Raw genomic sequence first — 18,873 nt, forward strand, 5'->3', positions numbered from 1 at the left:
CACACACAAGACACACACACATAAGACACACACAAGACACACACACACAAGACACGCACACAAGACACGCACACACGCGACACGCACACACGCGACACGCACACACAAGACACGCACACACAAGACACACACACAAGACACGCACACACGCGACACGCACACACGCGACACGCACACACACAGACACACACACAAGACACACACACAAGACACACACACACAAGACACACACACACACAAGACACACACACACACAAGACACACACACACCAGACACACACACACACAAGACACACACACACAAGACACACACACACACAAGACACACACACACACAAGACACACACACACACAAGACACGCACACACGCAACACGCACACATAAGACCCGCACACACAAGACACGCACACACAAGACACACGCACACAAGACACGCGACACGCACACACAAGACTCGCTACACGCACACACAAGACACGCACACACAAGACTCTCACACACACAAGACTCTCACACACACAAGACACACACACACAAGACACACAAGACACACACACATAAGACACACACAAGACACACACACACAAGACACGCACACAAGACACGCACACACGCGACACGCACACACAAGACACGCACACACAAGACACGCACACACAAGACACACACACAAGACACGCACACACGCGACACGCACACACGCGACACGCACACACACAGACACACACACAAGACACACACACAAGACACACACACACAAGACACACACACACACAAGACACACACACACCAGACACACACACACACAAGACACACACACACAAGACACACACACACACAAGACACACACACACACAAGACATGCACACACGCAACACGCACACATAAGACCCGCACACACAAGACACACACACACAAGACACGCACACACAAGACACGCACACACAAGACTCACGCACACACGCGACACACACACACAAGACCCACACACACAAGACACACACACACAAGACACGCACACACAAGACACATACACAGAAGACTCACACACAAGACACGCACACACAAGACTCACGCTCACACAAGACACGCACACACAATACTCACGCACACACGCGACACACACACACACAGACGCACACACAAGACACACACACACGCGACACGCACACACAAGACACGCGACACGCACACACAAGACTCACACACACACAAGACACACACACACACAAGACACACACACACACAAGACACACACACAGAAGACACGCACACACAAGACACGCGGCACGCACACACAAGACGCACACACACAAGACTCTCACACACACAAGACACACACACACACAAGACACACACACACAAGACACACACACACACACAAGACACGCACACAGAAGACACGCACACACAAGGCACACACACAAGACTCACACACAGCAGCCCCAGAAGGTGCACGCCACGCGGCAGCTCCCACTCCAAGCGCGTGTGAGAACCCCTCGCCGTTCACGATGCGAGTCGGCCCGGTCGCCACCCCCCTGTGCATCGCGGATGAGCTCGGACGCCCACTGCGGACGGTGACGTCGACAGCGCGGACTGTGAACGGCGCACGCTGATGGGAGGGCGGGATGGGGGACTAACGAAGCGAGGGCTCCCATAACGACGGGCACATCGCCATCTGATCACTGCCGGATTCTCCCAGTAGCACAAGTGGCTACATATGTAGCTACTGCACATGTAGCTACTACACATGCAGTAGCTACATGTGCAGTAGCTACTACATGTGTATGAGTTATTACGGGCCCCGCACTTATCAAGGGCCCCGGCGCTAAATTATTACAAGCTATCAATTCCGGTTCAGTGATTCTGCACTTGCTCTATTACCATAGTACTATACCGCCTTCAACATTTATGAACGGCTGGGTGTTTGAGGTGAGTGATTTGTCGTATTATCCGGCTGCGTGGCAAATGAAAAAAAACCGCAATTAATTTACCGTGCAAGTTAAAAAATGTGTTTTATTCGTTTATTTTATTTCACGGAGGGACCCTTTTTCTAACATACGCTACAGGCCCCAGCAACTAGCTGGTGCGCGCATCTGATGCGCGGAACGTTATTCGGCTGCATCAGATGACGATGCCACAAGGAAGCACTTGCACGAGTGTCATTGGTAACCTGCAGCAACAAGGACAAACAGAAATCCCCCGCATAGATGTTTTTTTTTCTCTCTCTCTCTCTGCTTTACAATTCCGTTGCATAATCAATTTGATCAACTGGACCCAACTGGGAGGAGCGCAAGGTTTTTTTTTAATTTGAGCTCCGGACGGAGCTCAATGGACGGAAATTCCATCATCGCTCGCTGACGCCGTCTGACAAAAGCGCACGGATCACGGAGAGGGACAGCCTTGCGCGGGATGTTCGCGACCACCTATTGTGTGTGTGTGTTGAACTTCTTACGCAGCGAACCGCGCTAAACGGGAGGCCTGGAACGGGCGCGCGGCTCGAGGGAGGGGAACAGTGTGGACAGCGCCACAGTCGCCTTTGTCTTCCCCCCCCCCCCCCCGTACTGAGTCAAACGTAGGGCGTTGGGAGGGTAAGGAGGGGAAGGACCGATTCGGTTGCCACTCTGGAATCGAACGCAGGGTTCCGGCCGGGTTCGTAGCACTGCGCTACCTCCGATGTCCTGCACCTCCGATGAGCACGCTTGGCTATGTACGGTGCGAAAGAAGTTCAGCATGCGCTAACCGCTGCGCCACCGCTCCTCGCGCGCAAACGCAATACAAATTGTCTCGTCCATGTGCGGGCACATTTTTTTTTACTCCCCCGAGAATAAACTGTCAAGGCTAACGATGGCCGAGAGGGAATACGTAGCGTCGTACGTTTCCCTATTTTACCACACACAGCACCACACCACACACACACACACGGTGACACACACACACACGGTGACACACACACACACACACGGTGACACACACACACAGTGACACACACACACGGTGACACACACACAGTGACACACACACACGGTGACACACACACACACGGTGACACACACACACACACACGGTGACACACACACACACGGTGACACACACACGGTGACACACACACACGGTGACACACACACACACACACGGTGATACATACACACACGGTGACACACACACACACGGTGACACACACACACGGTGACACACACACACACACACGGTGACACACACGGTGACACACACACACACACGGTGACACACACACACGGTGACACACACACACGGTGACACACACACACACAGTGACACACACACACACGGTGACACACACACACACACACGGTGACACACACACACACACACGGTGACACACACACACGGTGACACACACACACACGGTGACACACACACACGGTGACACACACACACACACGGTGACACACACACACACGGTGACACACACACACACGGTGACACACACACACGGTGACACACACACACAGTGACACACACACACACGGTGACACACACACACACGGTGACACACACACACAGTGACACACACACACACGGTGACACACACACACACACGAACTATGCTGTGACCCGTACGACCTTAGACCGAGATCGATTCCAAGCCGCGGTTTGCTCACAATCAGTGACGAGTGATATACGAACCCAATCGCGGGCTTCTCCGTCACCAGCCCGCATTGACCAGGGTGGTGAAGTATGGCCAAAACAACAGCCTTGCCCGCTTAGGCGACGCGGCGTGGAGAGGGGCGGGGGGCTGGGGGGGGGGAGTTTCTTCACCCCCAAGCAATGGGAATCGAACTCGGGCAGTCGAGTTCATAGCGCACTGGCGCTAAGCATTGTGCTACTTGCTCAGCAATCGTCGTCAGAGATGTCTGATGCTTGTCTCAAGCACACAGACGCTGTGTGATCCGAGTGTGTGAGTCCAGACACGGACACACCGTCAGACGGGACGTAAAGACTCTGCCTTCTAGAAATACCGATTGGAAAAGGCGTAAATCACGCTGGAGTCTTCTTACGGATAGAACGTGATGAAAAATCTCAATCGCATCGTCTGTAACGCCTTTGTCGGACACACGCATAGGCAGACCATATATATAGATAGATAGAACCCAGATGTCTCACGTACATAACGCTGTATCTGTCTCATTAAATAGACGGATGTCATCAAACGCATAGAGCCATTTCTCAGATATGCAGATACTCCTTTTGTGAAAACAGACAAACCCATGTCTGTGTCATATACGTAACGCCTGTTTCCTTGACACAGATATAATACACGTGTGCCGTCTGTGAATAACGCATCAGCTATGCACAGGGAAGACAGAGTCATAGACAGAATCACACACGAAGACACACAAACATAGAGATATAAGCAGTTAATTACACAGTTAATGATATATCAACAGAAACACACACAAGTGCATTGATAAAGTTACGCAAACATATGGAAACGCACAGAAATACATGAATACAAACACACATATAGCCACAGTAATGTATATGCTTGCAGACGTGTATACAGACAAAGAGACGTGCATGTATACACATACACATACAGAGACGTGTTCATACAGAGAATGTCTAAATACTGTACATCTTGATAGATATATACGGTACTCTAACATACGCATGTATATTTACAGGCGTTCGTGTCTTTAGACAGGCATGTGCACATATCAGTTCGACAAACACACAGACGAACAGACATCGAGACGCACACACACGCACACATAGACACGTGTATACAAAGACAGAGATCCCCCCGTGTAACCTTTAACAGACTGTTGGGGCAAGCGCTGTTCACGAGCACCGATGAACGCCAACACGGCACACGAGGGAACGGTGCTGCCAATACCACAACGCCCGGCCGCCTTTGTCTCCCCCATTGCTAATGTTTACACGCCGGGTTCTCATTTAAGGTCGAATCGACCTTGGGCAAAGAACCAAGAACGGTTCACATATTCACCGCTGAAATTGTTGGTGGTAATTGTGGAATGCTTTTTATGTTGTCTACGGGCCGAAGTCGTCCTTGCTAAAACTAAAAAAGAGAGAACTTCTGAGCTCAACGGCTTCACTCGGTGGGAAATAAACTTCTGGTGGGTCTTCTTATTCTGAGCGGGAATCCAACGTCGGGGTCGCCGAGTTTGTAGCGCAATGCGCGAACCACGACACGGCCGATTCCCACCCGTCTCCGACACGCAGACCCCCACACTCCCCACACTCCCCACACTCCCCACACTCTCTACTCACATCACACTCTCCACTCACCCCACACTCTCCACTCACCCCACACTCTCCACTCACCCCACACTCTCCACACTCTCCACTCACCCCACACTCTCTACTCACCCCACACTCTCCACTCACCCCACACTCTCCACTCACATCACACTCTCTACTCACATCACACTCTCCACTCATCCCACACTCTCCACTCACCCCACACTCTCCACTCATCCCACACTCTCCACTCACCCCACACTCTCCACTCATCCCACACTCTCCACTCACCCCACACTCTCCACTCACCCCACACTCTCTACTCACATCACACTCTCCACTCATCCCACACTCTCCACTCACCCCACACTCTCCACTCACCCCACACTCCCCACTCTCTCCACACTCTCCACTCACCCCACACTCTCCACTCACCCCACGCTCCCAACACTCCCCACACTCTCCACTCACCCCACGCTCCCAACACTCCCCACACTCTCCACTCACCTCACACTCTCCACTCACCCCACGCTCCCAACACTCCCCACACTCTCCACTCACCCCACACTCCCAACACTCCCCACACTCTCCACTCACCCCACACTCCCCACACTCCCCACTCTCTCCACACTCTCCACTCACCCCACACTCTCCACTCACCCCACACTCCCCACGCTCCCAACACTCCCCACACTCTCCACTCACCCCACACTCCCAACACTCCCCACACTCTCCACTCACCCCACACTCCCCACGCTCCCAACACTCCCCATACTCTCCACTCACCCCACACTCCCCACGCTCTCCACTCACCCCACACTCTCCACTCACCCCACACTCCCCACGCTCTCCACTCACCCCACGCTCCCCACACTCCCACGCTCTCCACTCACCCCACGCTCTCCACTCACCCCACAATCTCCACGCTCCCCACGCTCCCCACACTCCCCGCACTCTCCACTCACCCCACGCCCCCCACGCCCCCCACGCCCCCCACGCCCCCCACGCTCCCCACACTCCCCCACGCCCCCCACGCTCCCCACACTCCCCCACGCCCCCCGCGTCTCTCACCGCTCTCGGGCCGTCTCGTCGCGTCGTCTCCCCCGGTCCCGTCTCGGGCAACAGCCACCTTGGGCATCCTCGGCCGCGGCGACAGCGGCCCCCGGACCTCCACTCGGCGATCTGTGGCACCGGTAGCAGCAGCAGAAGCAGCAGCGTCAGGATTAGTATCAGGATTAGCAGTGGCATCTGCAGGAGAGCAGTCGGGCGAGACGAGTGACAGCAGCTGAAGCAGCGTTAACATCAGCTGATCGCCGCGATTTAAAGGCAACGCACCCGACCACCCCCCCCCCGCCCCAACCTCCCCACTTACCTCGCCGAAGTTCCAGACGTCGATTCGAAAGTCGCAGCGACACGTCGTGATCACGACTGTCGTGATCACGACAGTCGTAATCACGACTGTCGTGATGACGACTGTCGTGATGACGAATGTCGTGATCACGACTGTCGTGATCACGACAGTCGTGCGGTAACCGGCAAGCCACTCCACGGTGCAGCACGGACGCAGTCCCGGATGATCAACCTCGTAGCACAAGTAGCTGCAATGTAGTAGTAGCTACTACATTGTAGTAGTAGCTACAACATATGTAGTAGTAGCTACAATGTAGTAGTAGCTACTACATACGTAGTAGTAGCTACAACATATGTAGTAGTAGCTACAATGTAGTAGTAGCTACTATATACGTAGTAGTAGCTACTACTACGTACATATGTAGCTACTACTACGTATGTAGTAGCTACTACCACATTGTAGCTACTGCTACTACTACGTAGTAGTAGCTGCTACAATGTGGTAGTAGCTACTGCATACGTAGTAGTAGCTACATATGTACGTAGTAGTAGCTACTACTACGTAGTAGTAGCTGCTACAATGTGGTAGTAGCTACTGCATACGTAGTAGTAGCTACATATGTAGTAGCTACTACTACATATCGAGCTACGGGCCCCGCACTTTCAAGGGCCCCGCGCTAAACGCTTTCAAGCTATCAATTCCGGTTCAGTGATTTTTCACTTGCTCTATTACTATAGTACTATACCCCCTTCAACATTTATGAACGACTGGGTGTTTAAGGTTAGCGATGTGTCGTATTATCTGGCTGTATAGCAAATGAACAAATACAATTGCTTTACTATGAAAGTAAAATAAAAAAAATAATATGTGTGCCCTTTTTTTAATTTAGGGCCCCTTTATAACATATGCTACAGGCCCCGCACTCGCTTCATCCGGCACTGCACGGACGGCGCTCAACTTCAGCCGCAGCACTCCGCAACGTTGTTCCGGGCCATTACTTTGGAACGTCGCATCCACCTCGCCTGATCTTGTCCTCGCAACGACGACTATCCCCATTAAGCAAGCCCACTTTGGCACGTGGTTGGAACCACTGGAACCAACGTTAGCCCGACGTCCAACGCTTACTGGGATGTGAATACAGGGTACAAGTAATGTAGGGTTCAAGTCCAATTACGTTTAATTGTTTAACCAGGTAATTAGTGGCGGATAGGCGTTTTTTGTAATTTAGTGGTAGTGCCTTACGCCGATAATCCCTACTGGGGGATAGCCGGCGACGCAAGCCTCTGGATGTAGAGAATAACAGCCGCTTGTTCTCTGCCTTACGAGTTCAATGCGATGAGTTATCATTCCCGCAGAAGTTTCAGCTTTTTTTTACTTGCACACCACGAAACTAACCAACTCTCCGCGTTCTGGACTCAGAAAGTTGTTGGCAACTACTCCGTCAACAAAGGCTACGCCGCTCGCTTCTTAGGTTTGCTGTATGGTCGTCATTCAAATGGGCCGTGTCCCGCCATAGGAATGCGGAGTTTACATCACCAATCACGCCCTACAGTACCGAAGGGAAAGCGAGCGTACACTTTACCACGGGCGGGACCTGTAAGCTATTACTTCTCGCCCGATATATTCCGGAATGCTGCGATAGGGGCTGGCTCGGTGGGTTATCGGCGTACGGCACTACCACTAGAATACAAAATTCGCCCATCCACAATGCTCCGCTAGTATTGTACCCACGCGTGTATTGTACCCTACATCCCTGCAACCTCTATATGATGCTGCACGGCGTGTGAAACTAACTCCTGGAACAGCTTTCCGCAAGACTTGTTCGTGCTGAAGTTCAGCACCGGCTATGACCGAGCTGAAGATGAAAAACGCTAAAAGGTGTACTATGGAAAACTCAACAATTGTTTCGATTTCAACAGGTAAGGCTCACTGAGCTATATTTTTTTCAGATGCGACCTGGCTATCACAAATGAAAGCTCAACGAAGTGGCTTATCATCGTATGGAAATGTAGAGCAGCCAAATACTCAAAAGGCGTGATGTCGATTATAAATGTGGAGGGAAAAACCGGAGAACCCGGGGAAAATTTCACGCAACCACAGGGAGAGAGACAAACTCCACATATTCCTCCTGTATACCAGGCGAGGTAGTTAACATCTCCTAACCACCGTGATGATGATGAGAGAGAGAGACACAAACTCCACATATACAACAGGTGTCAGTGGTCGGGATCGAACCCACGACCTCCTGTACACCAGGCGAGGTAGTTAACATCTCCTAGCCACCGTGATGATGATGAGAGAGACACAAACTCCACATAGACAACAGGTGTCAGTGGTCGGGATCGAACCCACGACCTCCTGTACACCAGGCGAGGTAGTTAACATCTCCTAGCCACCGGAGCTGAGGAAGAAAAAGGAACGAACTCGAGATCGAGTCCGTGCATCTTGGTCATCAGTACGAGTGCAGAAGTTGCACGGACACTGCAAGGTAGATTACACCACCCCCCTACTGCCCCCCCTCCCCCAGTGTGGCGTGCCGGCCTTCACAGGTGCTACTCGCTAACAGCAATTGCCCCAACAGTCTGTTAAGGCTACACGGGGGATCTTTGTCTGTGCACACGTTTGCGTTTTTTTTATGTTTCTGTTAACTTTGTGTGCATGTGTTTGTGGGTGTATTTAAGTGCGTATTTGTCTTTGCTGTGTATGTATCCCTGCGCGTGTGTGTGTGTCTTTTGTATGTTATGCACTCGTGTTAATGTGCGATTGTGTCTGAGTCCGTGTGTTTCTGTCGTGTTCACGGGTGTATGCACGAGTGTGTTTGTGTATTTGTTGGGACAGTACGGGGTGATGTAGGGACAGTACGTCTCCCCCGTGTGCCATGGTTACTAATTAAGGGTACCGGGGACACACAGGGGTCACGTTGGGGTCAGGTGGGACCCCAAGTGGTCCCTAACAATGATTGATGCGACAAGCGTTGACAGGTTCGCGCGAGGGGAAAGGCGCCGTCCATAAATTACGTCACGCGATTTGGGACCATTTTTGACCCCCCACCCCCCCTCGTCACACGACGTCACAAAACGTCAGACCCCCCCTCCCTCCAATATGACGTCACAAAGCTCTGCCCCCCCCCCCAAAAAAAAATAGAAAGCATGCTTCAAACCGCTTTAAACTATTGTCATTGTAGTTGCGTATTTAATGTGGCGCTGCACTCTGACGTTGTAGGAGAAAACATTTATCAAAAAGTCAATTTAATTAAGTAGAACGTGTTGTCTATATTAATTAAAAGTTGCGCATTTCGATGTGACGTCACATTTCTCAAACTCCCCCCCCCCCTCGTCACACATCGTCACAAATGTCTGACCCCCCCTCCCCTCCACCAGGTGCGTGACGTCACAAAGCACGGGAACCCCCTAACGTTCGGTAAATTGTAACAAGGTCTGCAAGCGAGGCAGGCATGGCCAGAGGTGAGGTGAGAGAGGGCTTCGTGAATAGAGGGGTCGCTGGGTTATAGCAGCTCGAAGCGCCTTCATCATCGCTGGAGTGGCCAACTTGTGTCGTCTTGCAAGGCTTAAGAAGTGATGTTGTCTCGAGAATAGAGCTTATCTCAAAGTTACCCAAGTGTGTGTTTGTGTGTGTGTGTATATGTATAGCGTACAGTCACTCGCGGTTACTCGTTAAGTTATCGGTGCGTCGGCGGACTTCATTCATAATAAATATATACGTATAGCTGAACAAGACGCTGTCTCTGAGAGCTACATTACATATTTACTACGTGTGTGTATACGCGCGTGTGTGCGTGTTTACGTATGTGCGCATACTCGTGGCTGCATATATGATGTTCACGTGTGTGTGTGTGCGTGTGTGCGCGCGTTTATGTGTACATTCGTAATTATGTACGTGTATGTTCATGTTTATAATTGCTTGCGCGTGTGTTTTTTTGTGTATGGATTTATCACCGTGCGTGCTGATGTGGCTCGTGTCGCGGTCAGCGCTACGAACCCGGCGACCCGAGTAACGATTCCCGCTCACGGCGATTATCAGAACCGGTCCTGGGCCTCCCCTAGGTCGGCTCAGCCTAATGAGTACCCGGTGCGGTGCGTAGTAAACATCGCCACTGGGGAGACAAAGGCGGCCGGGCGTGGTGTTGGCCACCCATCCCCTCGTGTGCCGTGCCGGCCTATCATAGGTGCTCGCTAACAGCACTTGCCCCAGCAATCTTGGGGCGAGTGGCTATCCTGGGAGATCTTTGTCTTTACATATACATCTATGTGTGTGTGTGTTGTATATGCGGGGAGCAACAGTTGAGTGGTTAGCGCATTGTGCTACGATCCCCGGCGACCCGAGTTCGATTCCCGCCCAAGCCCAACAATATCAGCACTGGGGAGATAAAGGCGGCCGGGCCGTGGTGTTGGCCGCGAACAATATTCACCCCAACGATCTGTTGTCAAAGCCTCTACGGGGGCATCTTTTTGTCTCTTCGCCGATGTGATGCGATGTGTGTGTGCAGGGTTTTCTGTGCGCACGTGTGGCGTTCGCGTGCGTATCTACGTCGGTGTGGGTATGTGTGTGTGGGTATGTGTGTGTGGGTATGTGTGTGTGGGTATGTGTGGGTATGTGTGGGTATGTGTGTGTGGGTATGTGTGTGGGTGTGTGTCGATGTGGGTATGTGTGTGTGTCGGTGTGGGTATGTGTGTGTGGGGGTATGTGTGTGTGGGTATGTGTCGGTGTGTGTCGGTGTGGGTATGTGTGTGTATGTGTGTGTCGGTGTGTGTATGTGTGGGTATGTGTGTGTATGTGTGTGTATGTGTGTGTCGGTGTGTGTATGTGTGGGTATGTGTGTGTGGGTGTGTGTCGGTGTGTGTATGTGTGTGTCGGTGTGTGTATGTGTGGGTATGTGTGTGTGGGTGTGTGTCGGTGTGGGTATGTGTGTGTGTGTGGATATGTGTGTGTGGGTGTGTGTGTGTGTGGGTGTGTGTGTGTGGGTATGTGTGGGTATGTGTGTGTGGGTATGTGTGTGTGGGTATGTGTGGGTATGCGTGTGTGGGTATGTGTGTGTGGGTGTGTGTCGGTGTGGGTATGTGTCGGTGTGGGTATGTGTGTGTCGGTGTGTGTATGTGTGTGTCGGTGTGTGTATGTGTGTGTGTATGTGTGTGTATGTGTATATCGGTGTGTGTCGGTGTGTATATCGGTGTGTATCGGTGTGTGTATCGGTGTGTATGTCGGCGTGTGTGTATCGGTGTGTATATCGGAGTGTGTCGGTGTGTGTGTGCGCACTCGTTCGACGCGGTCACAATTGCAAATACTGTCAAACAAATGACGCTTCGCCTGTTGTTGCTGCTGCTGCTGCTAAATCAAACACGCGTGGGATACACGCGCATGTAGACCCACTGGTAACATATGTCACCGCTTTTCACGAGTCACACTATATACACACACAACTATGTATATACATACACACAGTTGTGTATATACACACACACAGGATTGGCGATACATATCTACGTAAACATGAGTTGGGAACTAATTGTGTTGTCTCGGAGCATACCCACTGCTCTGTTACCATTCTTCCGATACACACTACCCTGAAACACACTACCACACTACACACTACCCCTATACACACTACCCCGATACACACTACCCCACTCTCAACACACACTACTCCACTCTCAACACACACTACCACACTACACACACTCTCAACACACACTACCCTGAAACACACTACCCCGATACACACTACCCAGATACACACTACCCCGATACACACTACCGATACACACTACACCTATACACACTACCACACTCCACACTACCACACTCTCAACACACACTACCGATACATACTACCCTGAAACACACTACCCGATACACACTACCCCGATACACACTACCCCGATACACACTACCGATACACACTACACCTATACACACTACCACACTACACACTACCACACTCTCAACACACACTACCGATACACACTACCCCGATACACACTACCACACTCTCAACACACACTACCCCGATACACACTACCCCGATACACACTACCGATACACATACCACACTCTCAAAACACTACCGATACACACTACCCCGAAACACACTACCCCGATACACACTACCACACTCTCAACACACACTACCCCGATACACACTACCACACTACACACTACCGATACACACTACCACACTACACACTACCGATACACACTACCGATACACACTACCACACTACCACACTACACACTACCACACTCTCAACACACACTACCGATACACACTACCCCGATACACACTACCACACTCTCAAAACACACTACCGATACACACTACACCTATACACACTACCACACTCTCGAAACACACTACCGATACACACTACCCCGATACACATTCCCGATACACAATATCCCTATACACGCTACCCCTATACACACACACACGCACACGAGTGTTTAACACACTACCCAAAACACGCACAACACGCACACTCCTCCATACACGTCGCACTGACAAACCGAAGATATAGGGCATGTAAACCGCGTCCTTTATTTTGTCCTGAGCGTGTCCACTGAAATGAGTAATCTCTCTCGCGAACCGAGTTGTTGGTTTTCTCAATGAAAATTTAGTCGCGGATATAGTGTGTGTGTGTATATATATTAATTGTGTGTGTATATATATAATAATGTGTATATATATAAAATACTGCGTGTACACACACACACACGCAGTATTGTGAGTGTTTCATGTAAGTTAAGTGGTGGTGGTGGTGGTGGTGCTGTACACCCCGCACGCGTGACCCACCACTTCCACTCGGGGCCACGGCCAAAGTCACTGGCGACTGATTCCAGGATGAGAATCCCGCACTGCGACTCGGCGTGCCCCGTGCGCGTGTGCGTGTGTGCGCCTGTGCGTGGCTCAGCAACCAACAGAGACTAACACGGCACTGTCTCTGCAGAGGCTCACAAGGGTGCACCTACACACACACACACTTGTTTGACATTTAAATCGAAAACTCGCTTTCTTAAACGACGACTCGTGCGTGCGCGGTTCACGCGTAGCGGCCAGTACGGCGGTGGGTGGTGGGGGGGGGGCTCGTTCAGGTGCCGGTGATCTCAACTCGAGAAGGTTGCCTTCTTTGGGTCTTTCGGTAAAGTCGCCACGTCGAATGAGAATAAAATAATACATTGATGAAAAAAAATAAAATAACGCAATAATATTCTCACGAAGTTTCGGCCAAATGATAAAGGCCGCTTGTGTAGCCGAAACGTCGTGAGAATATTATTGCGTTATTTTATTTTTTTATCAGTTTATTATTTTATTCTCATTCCACGTGGTGACTTTACCGAAAGAACCAAAGAAGATGAATCCTTGCAGTCACGAAAGCTTTAAATCGAGGAGGTTGTCCACGGGCAGCACCGGCTCGTCAACAACAACAACATCGCGCGTGGCACACATAAACCACCGAGGTGCGTAAACGCAACGGGGCACGCGCAACAACAACAACAAAACAACAACAAAACAACAACAACAACAAAAGTCGCTGCCAAGCACACGCTGGCTAACCTTGCGCGCGGACACAACACCCAACGTTACACGTGTCCGCGCGATACGGTCGCCGGGTTAGATTGCGTGAATCGAGTCGCACGAAGCCGGGGCCAACACGACGGAGCCACTTTGTGGGGTTGTCGCGGTCCCCCGTTCGCGTGACAACAAGTCTTACACGAGTTGGCTGACGTCGGCGAGACACACACACTTCACGTTCACACACACACTTCACGTTCACACACACACACACTTCACGTTCACACACACACACACTTCACGTTCACACACACACACTTCACGTTCACACACACACACACTTCACGTTCACACACACGCACACTTCACGTTCACACGCTCGATCCCACCGCAACGACTTTAAATCACGAATACAATTTGGTCGCGCAAAATGTCTCGCGCGTTAAAGCACACGCACACAAGCACCGATAAAGAGGACAGACAATCTCCCGTGTAGCCTTTTACAGACTTTTGGGGGGTGCCAAGTTGCTGTTCGCGAGCCCCCGCGAACCAGCACGGGGCACATAACGCACACGGCACCCGTGTTCAACTTACAGCAAAAGTCGCATGCAACAACAGTCACATACGACAGCAACAACAACAGCCGCATACAACTGTCACATATAACAAAAGTCGCATACAACAGCAACAAAAGTCGCATGCAACAAGTCGCATACGAGCCACATACATCAGCAACAACAACAGCCGCATACGATAACTTTCACATGCAACAGCAACAGTCGCATACAACAACAGTCGCATACAGCAACAGTCAAAGTGTACGGGAAAAGACAAAGACACCCCCACAGTCATTGAGGTGATACCACTAGTACTTATAACACGTGCACGCGTGCGCGCGTGAACACACAGAGAGACCCCAACCTTGGCAGACTGTTGGGGCTGTCAGCCAGTAAGCAGCACCTTCGAAGGCCGGACACGGCACACGAGGGGCTGGTGTGGCCAGCACCACGCACGGCCGCCTTTGTCTCCCCGGTGGTAATGTTTGCGCCATCGCACCAGCTACTCGTTTCAGGCCGAGCTGTCCTAAGGGATGACCCAGAACTGGTTCAGATAAGTCACCTGGTTGTTGGTGGCCTTTAAGGGGGAACTGAACTCGGCTCGCCGGGTTCGTTGCGCGCAAAAACCACGCAGCGAGAACTCCAAGGCAAAGATCTCCCGTGTAGCCTTCAACAGACTGTTGGGGCAAGTGCTGTTGGCGAGCAACGGCACCTACGAAGGCCGACAGTGTGACACGCGAGTAGGGTGGCCAGCACCACGCCCGCACGACTCTCTCCCCAGTGGCGACGTTGACAGAACACCACAACTCGCTCACACACACACACACCGAGAGAGAAACAGAGACACACACCGACACACCGAGAGAGACAGAGAGACACACACACCGAGAGAGACAGAGAGAGACACACACCGAGAGAGAAACAGAGACACACACAGCGAGAGAGAGAGAGACACACACACCGAGAGAGACAGAGAGACACACACACCGAGAGAGAGTGAGAGACACACACCGAGAGAGACAGAGACACACCGAGAGAGACAGAGAGAGGCAGAGAGACACACACCGAGACAGAGACACACACACCGAGAGAGACAGAGACACACACACACCGAGAGAGACAGAGACACACACACACCGAGAGAGACAGAGACACACACACACCGAGAGACAGAGACACACACACACACCGAGAGAGACAGAGACACACACACACCGAGAGAGAGAGACACACACACCGAGAGAGACAGAGAGACACACACACCGAGAGAGACACACACACACCGAGAGAGACAGAGAGAGAGACACACACCGAGAGACAGAGACACACACACCGAGAGAGACAGAGAGACACACACCGAGAGAGACAGAGAGAGACACACACCGAGAGAGACACACCGAGAGAGACACACCGAGAGACACACACCGAGAGAGACAGACACACACACACACCGAGAGACAGAGACACACACACCGAGAGAGACAGAGAGAGACACACACACCGAGAGAGACAGAGAGAGACACACACCGAGAGAGACAGATAGACACACACACACACACCGAGAGAGACAGATAGACACACACACACCGAGAGAGATAGAGACACACACACCGAGAGAGACAGAGAGAGACACACACCGAGAGAGACAGAGAGAGACACCGAGAGAGACAGAGACACACACACACACACCGAGAGAGACAGAGACACACACACCGAGACAGAGAGAGACACACACACCGAGAGAGACAGACACACACCGAGAGAGACAGAGGCACACACACCGAGAGAGACAGAGACACACACACCGAGAGAGACAGAGACACACACACACCGAGAGAGACACCGAGAGAGACAGAGAGAGACACGCACACACCGAGAGAGACATACACACCGAGAGAGACAGAGACACACACACCGAGAGAGACAGACACACACACACCGAGAGAGACAGAGAGAGAGACACCGAGAGAGACAGAGACACGCACACACCGAGAGAGACAGAGACACACACACCGAGACAGAGAGACACACACCGAGAGAGACACAGGCACACACACACCGAGAGAGACAGAGACACACACCAAGAGAGACAGAGAGGGAGACACACACACACCGAGAGAGACAGAGAGAGAAACACACCGAGAGAGACAGAGAGAGAGAGAGACACACACCGAGAGAGAGACGCACAGGCACACACCGAGAGAGACACCCACACACCGAGAGAGACACCCACACACCGAGAGAGACAGAGAGAGACACACACCGAGAGACACAGGCACACACCGAGAGAGAGACACAGGCACACATACCGAGAGAGACAGACACACACCGAGAGAGACAGAGAGAGACAGAGAGACACACACACCGAGAGACACACCGAGAGACACAGGCACACACCAACGTACCTGTGTGTGTAAAGTGTCAGTCCCGTGTCTCTTCAAGACGCGCGCACAACAAGGCGACGTTCTCACGCCAAAAGTTGTTCCGCTCGTCCTTGCCGGCCCCCCCTAAAGGCACACTCACACTCGTGGCTGCGTCTAAAGTAATTCCGGTGTGTGGTTCTGTTTTTGCGGCTGCCGCAGATTTCTTCTCGTTCTCTCATTCACGGACGGAGGCAAGCGACTCGCGTCAAAAAAAAAAACCAAATGTAACTCCTCTTAACTCGAGCAAAAAGAGAAGCCACCGCCTTTAGCTGGCGAGCGTTTTAACACCGCCACCACCACCACCACCTCCTCCTCCTCCCCTCTTTTTAAGGCAGGAGGAGACAGCGGCGTGAGCCAGACGGAGCCAGGCTGCCCTTCGCGCATGTGTCCGAGCGAGTGAGCAGCGCCTTCTTCTCAGCTCGCTCGCTCTCTCAACTGAGCCCCTGCGCCGCGCGCGCCCCGGGGCATTATCGGGGCGCGCGCGCGCGGAGCGCTCCCCCGCGCGGTGATGCGCCGCGCGGATGGAGCACGCGGTTCGAGGGGCGGTGCTGCGACCCACCACCACCCCCCCCACCTCCTCCTCCATCTCCACGCGTCCATCCAACCCAACGCGGAACTCTGACTTCCATCGCCGCCGTAGCCGCTAACATCATTGACATCATCATCGTCGTCGTCGTCGCCACACACTCCGTTGCTAAATTGTCAAACAGCGCCCTTTGTTTATCTGTCTGGTCTCTCGTGTCTCTCTCTCTCTCTCCTCCGCCGTGTCTCTTTCCGCGCTCAGACTTCCTAAGGCAGTGGTGAATGGAGGCATGCCACCACATCTCGCCGAGTGAAATGTGAATTCGCCACGACGCTGGTTGGACGAACTTTGTCGCCGAACTTGGAAAGTTATGAAACTCAACTAAAAACTGTAGAGGTTTTTGTTGTTGTTGTTGTGTTTAACCAGGTAAGGCCCGGTCTTTTTTCAGAAGCGATACTGGCCGCAAATGATAGCTCAACGAAGTGTGGCTTATCATCCTCACGTGGAAATGTATAGCAGCAGCCAAATACTCTCTAGACGCGTGTTGGTTCGCGTGTTGATTCAATTGACAACAGACATCTGACACTGCGTTGGCGTTGAGTGGTGCACAAATACAATTAACAAAAATAAATACAAACTCAATTAAACTGCGGCGTCCAAAAGTAATATATATAATCGGCGACGTTTCGGGCAATGGCCTTTCTGTACAGAACAGAGAGGTCCGTTGCGTGTTGTTGTATACCTTTTTTAAATTTTGAAAGCCATTGATTGTATTATAAGTCTTGTTGTTAATTGTGCTTGTGCACAACTACCAATGCAGCAACCCAGACAACTCACCCCATTCGTCACCGGGTCGACGTTTCGGTGAATGGTCCTTCTTCATAGCGTGGAAGGGAAGTTGGTGGGGGGGGGGTGATTTACTGACTGCCTCCACATCGCACGGTTTAATGCGTGGCCCTGTGAACCACGAGGCACGTTCAGACAGCTGACAAATGCGCAGTGTTGGAGTCGATGTGCGTGCAAGTTAACGATACCAGTAGCCACTGTCAAACACAACGCTTAAAAACGTAATAAAAACGCACGTGCGCTTAAACTGAATTACATTGTACGTACGTTGAACTTCTTTCGCACCGTACGTAGCCAACCGTGGCAAACCGGAGGTGCACAACCACTCGCCCTGAGCGTGGAGCTAAGACGCTCTTTATATAAATATAAAACAAGATGACGGTAACTCAACGCAAGCACA

At 51.8% G+C, this 18,873-nt stretch overlaps 1 protein-coding gene across 1 annotated transcript in view; it reads right to left on the bottom strand.

Moving 5' to 3' along the window:
* LOC116945004 (LIM homeobox transcription factor 1-beta-like) overlaps positions 1 to 17,565 on the bottom strand; it is a 127,961-nt gene extending 110,396 nt beyond the window's left edge. The window contains exons 1-2 of the mRNA XM_032959033.2: positions 17,087 to 17,565; positions 6,317 to 6,427 (exon numbers count right to left, since the gene is read on the bottom strand). Coding sequence (XP_032814924.1) covers positions 6,317 to 6,383 — 67 coding nt within the window. The 5' untranslated portion in view covers positions 6,384 to 6,427; positions 17,087 to 17,565. The remainder of the gene's footprint in view (positions 1 to 6,316; positions 6,428 to 17,086) is intronic.
* Positions 17,566 to 18,873: the final 1,308 nt, after the last annotated feature.

Source organism: Petromyzon marinus, chromosome 22 (genome assembly GCF_048934315.1).
Source record: "Petromyzon marinus isolate PM22_M1 ecotype Great Lakes invasive population chromosome 22, UKy_Petmar_22M1.pri1.0, whole genome shotgun sequence".
Classification (NCBI taxonomy): Eukaryota; Metazoa; Chordata; class Hyperoartia; order Petromyzontiformes; family Petromyzontidae; genus Petromyzon; species Petromyzon marinus.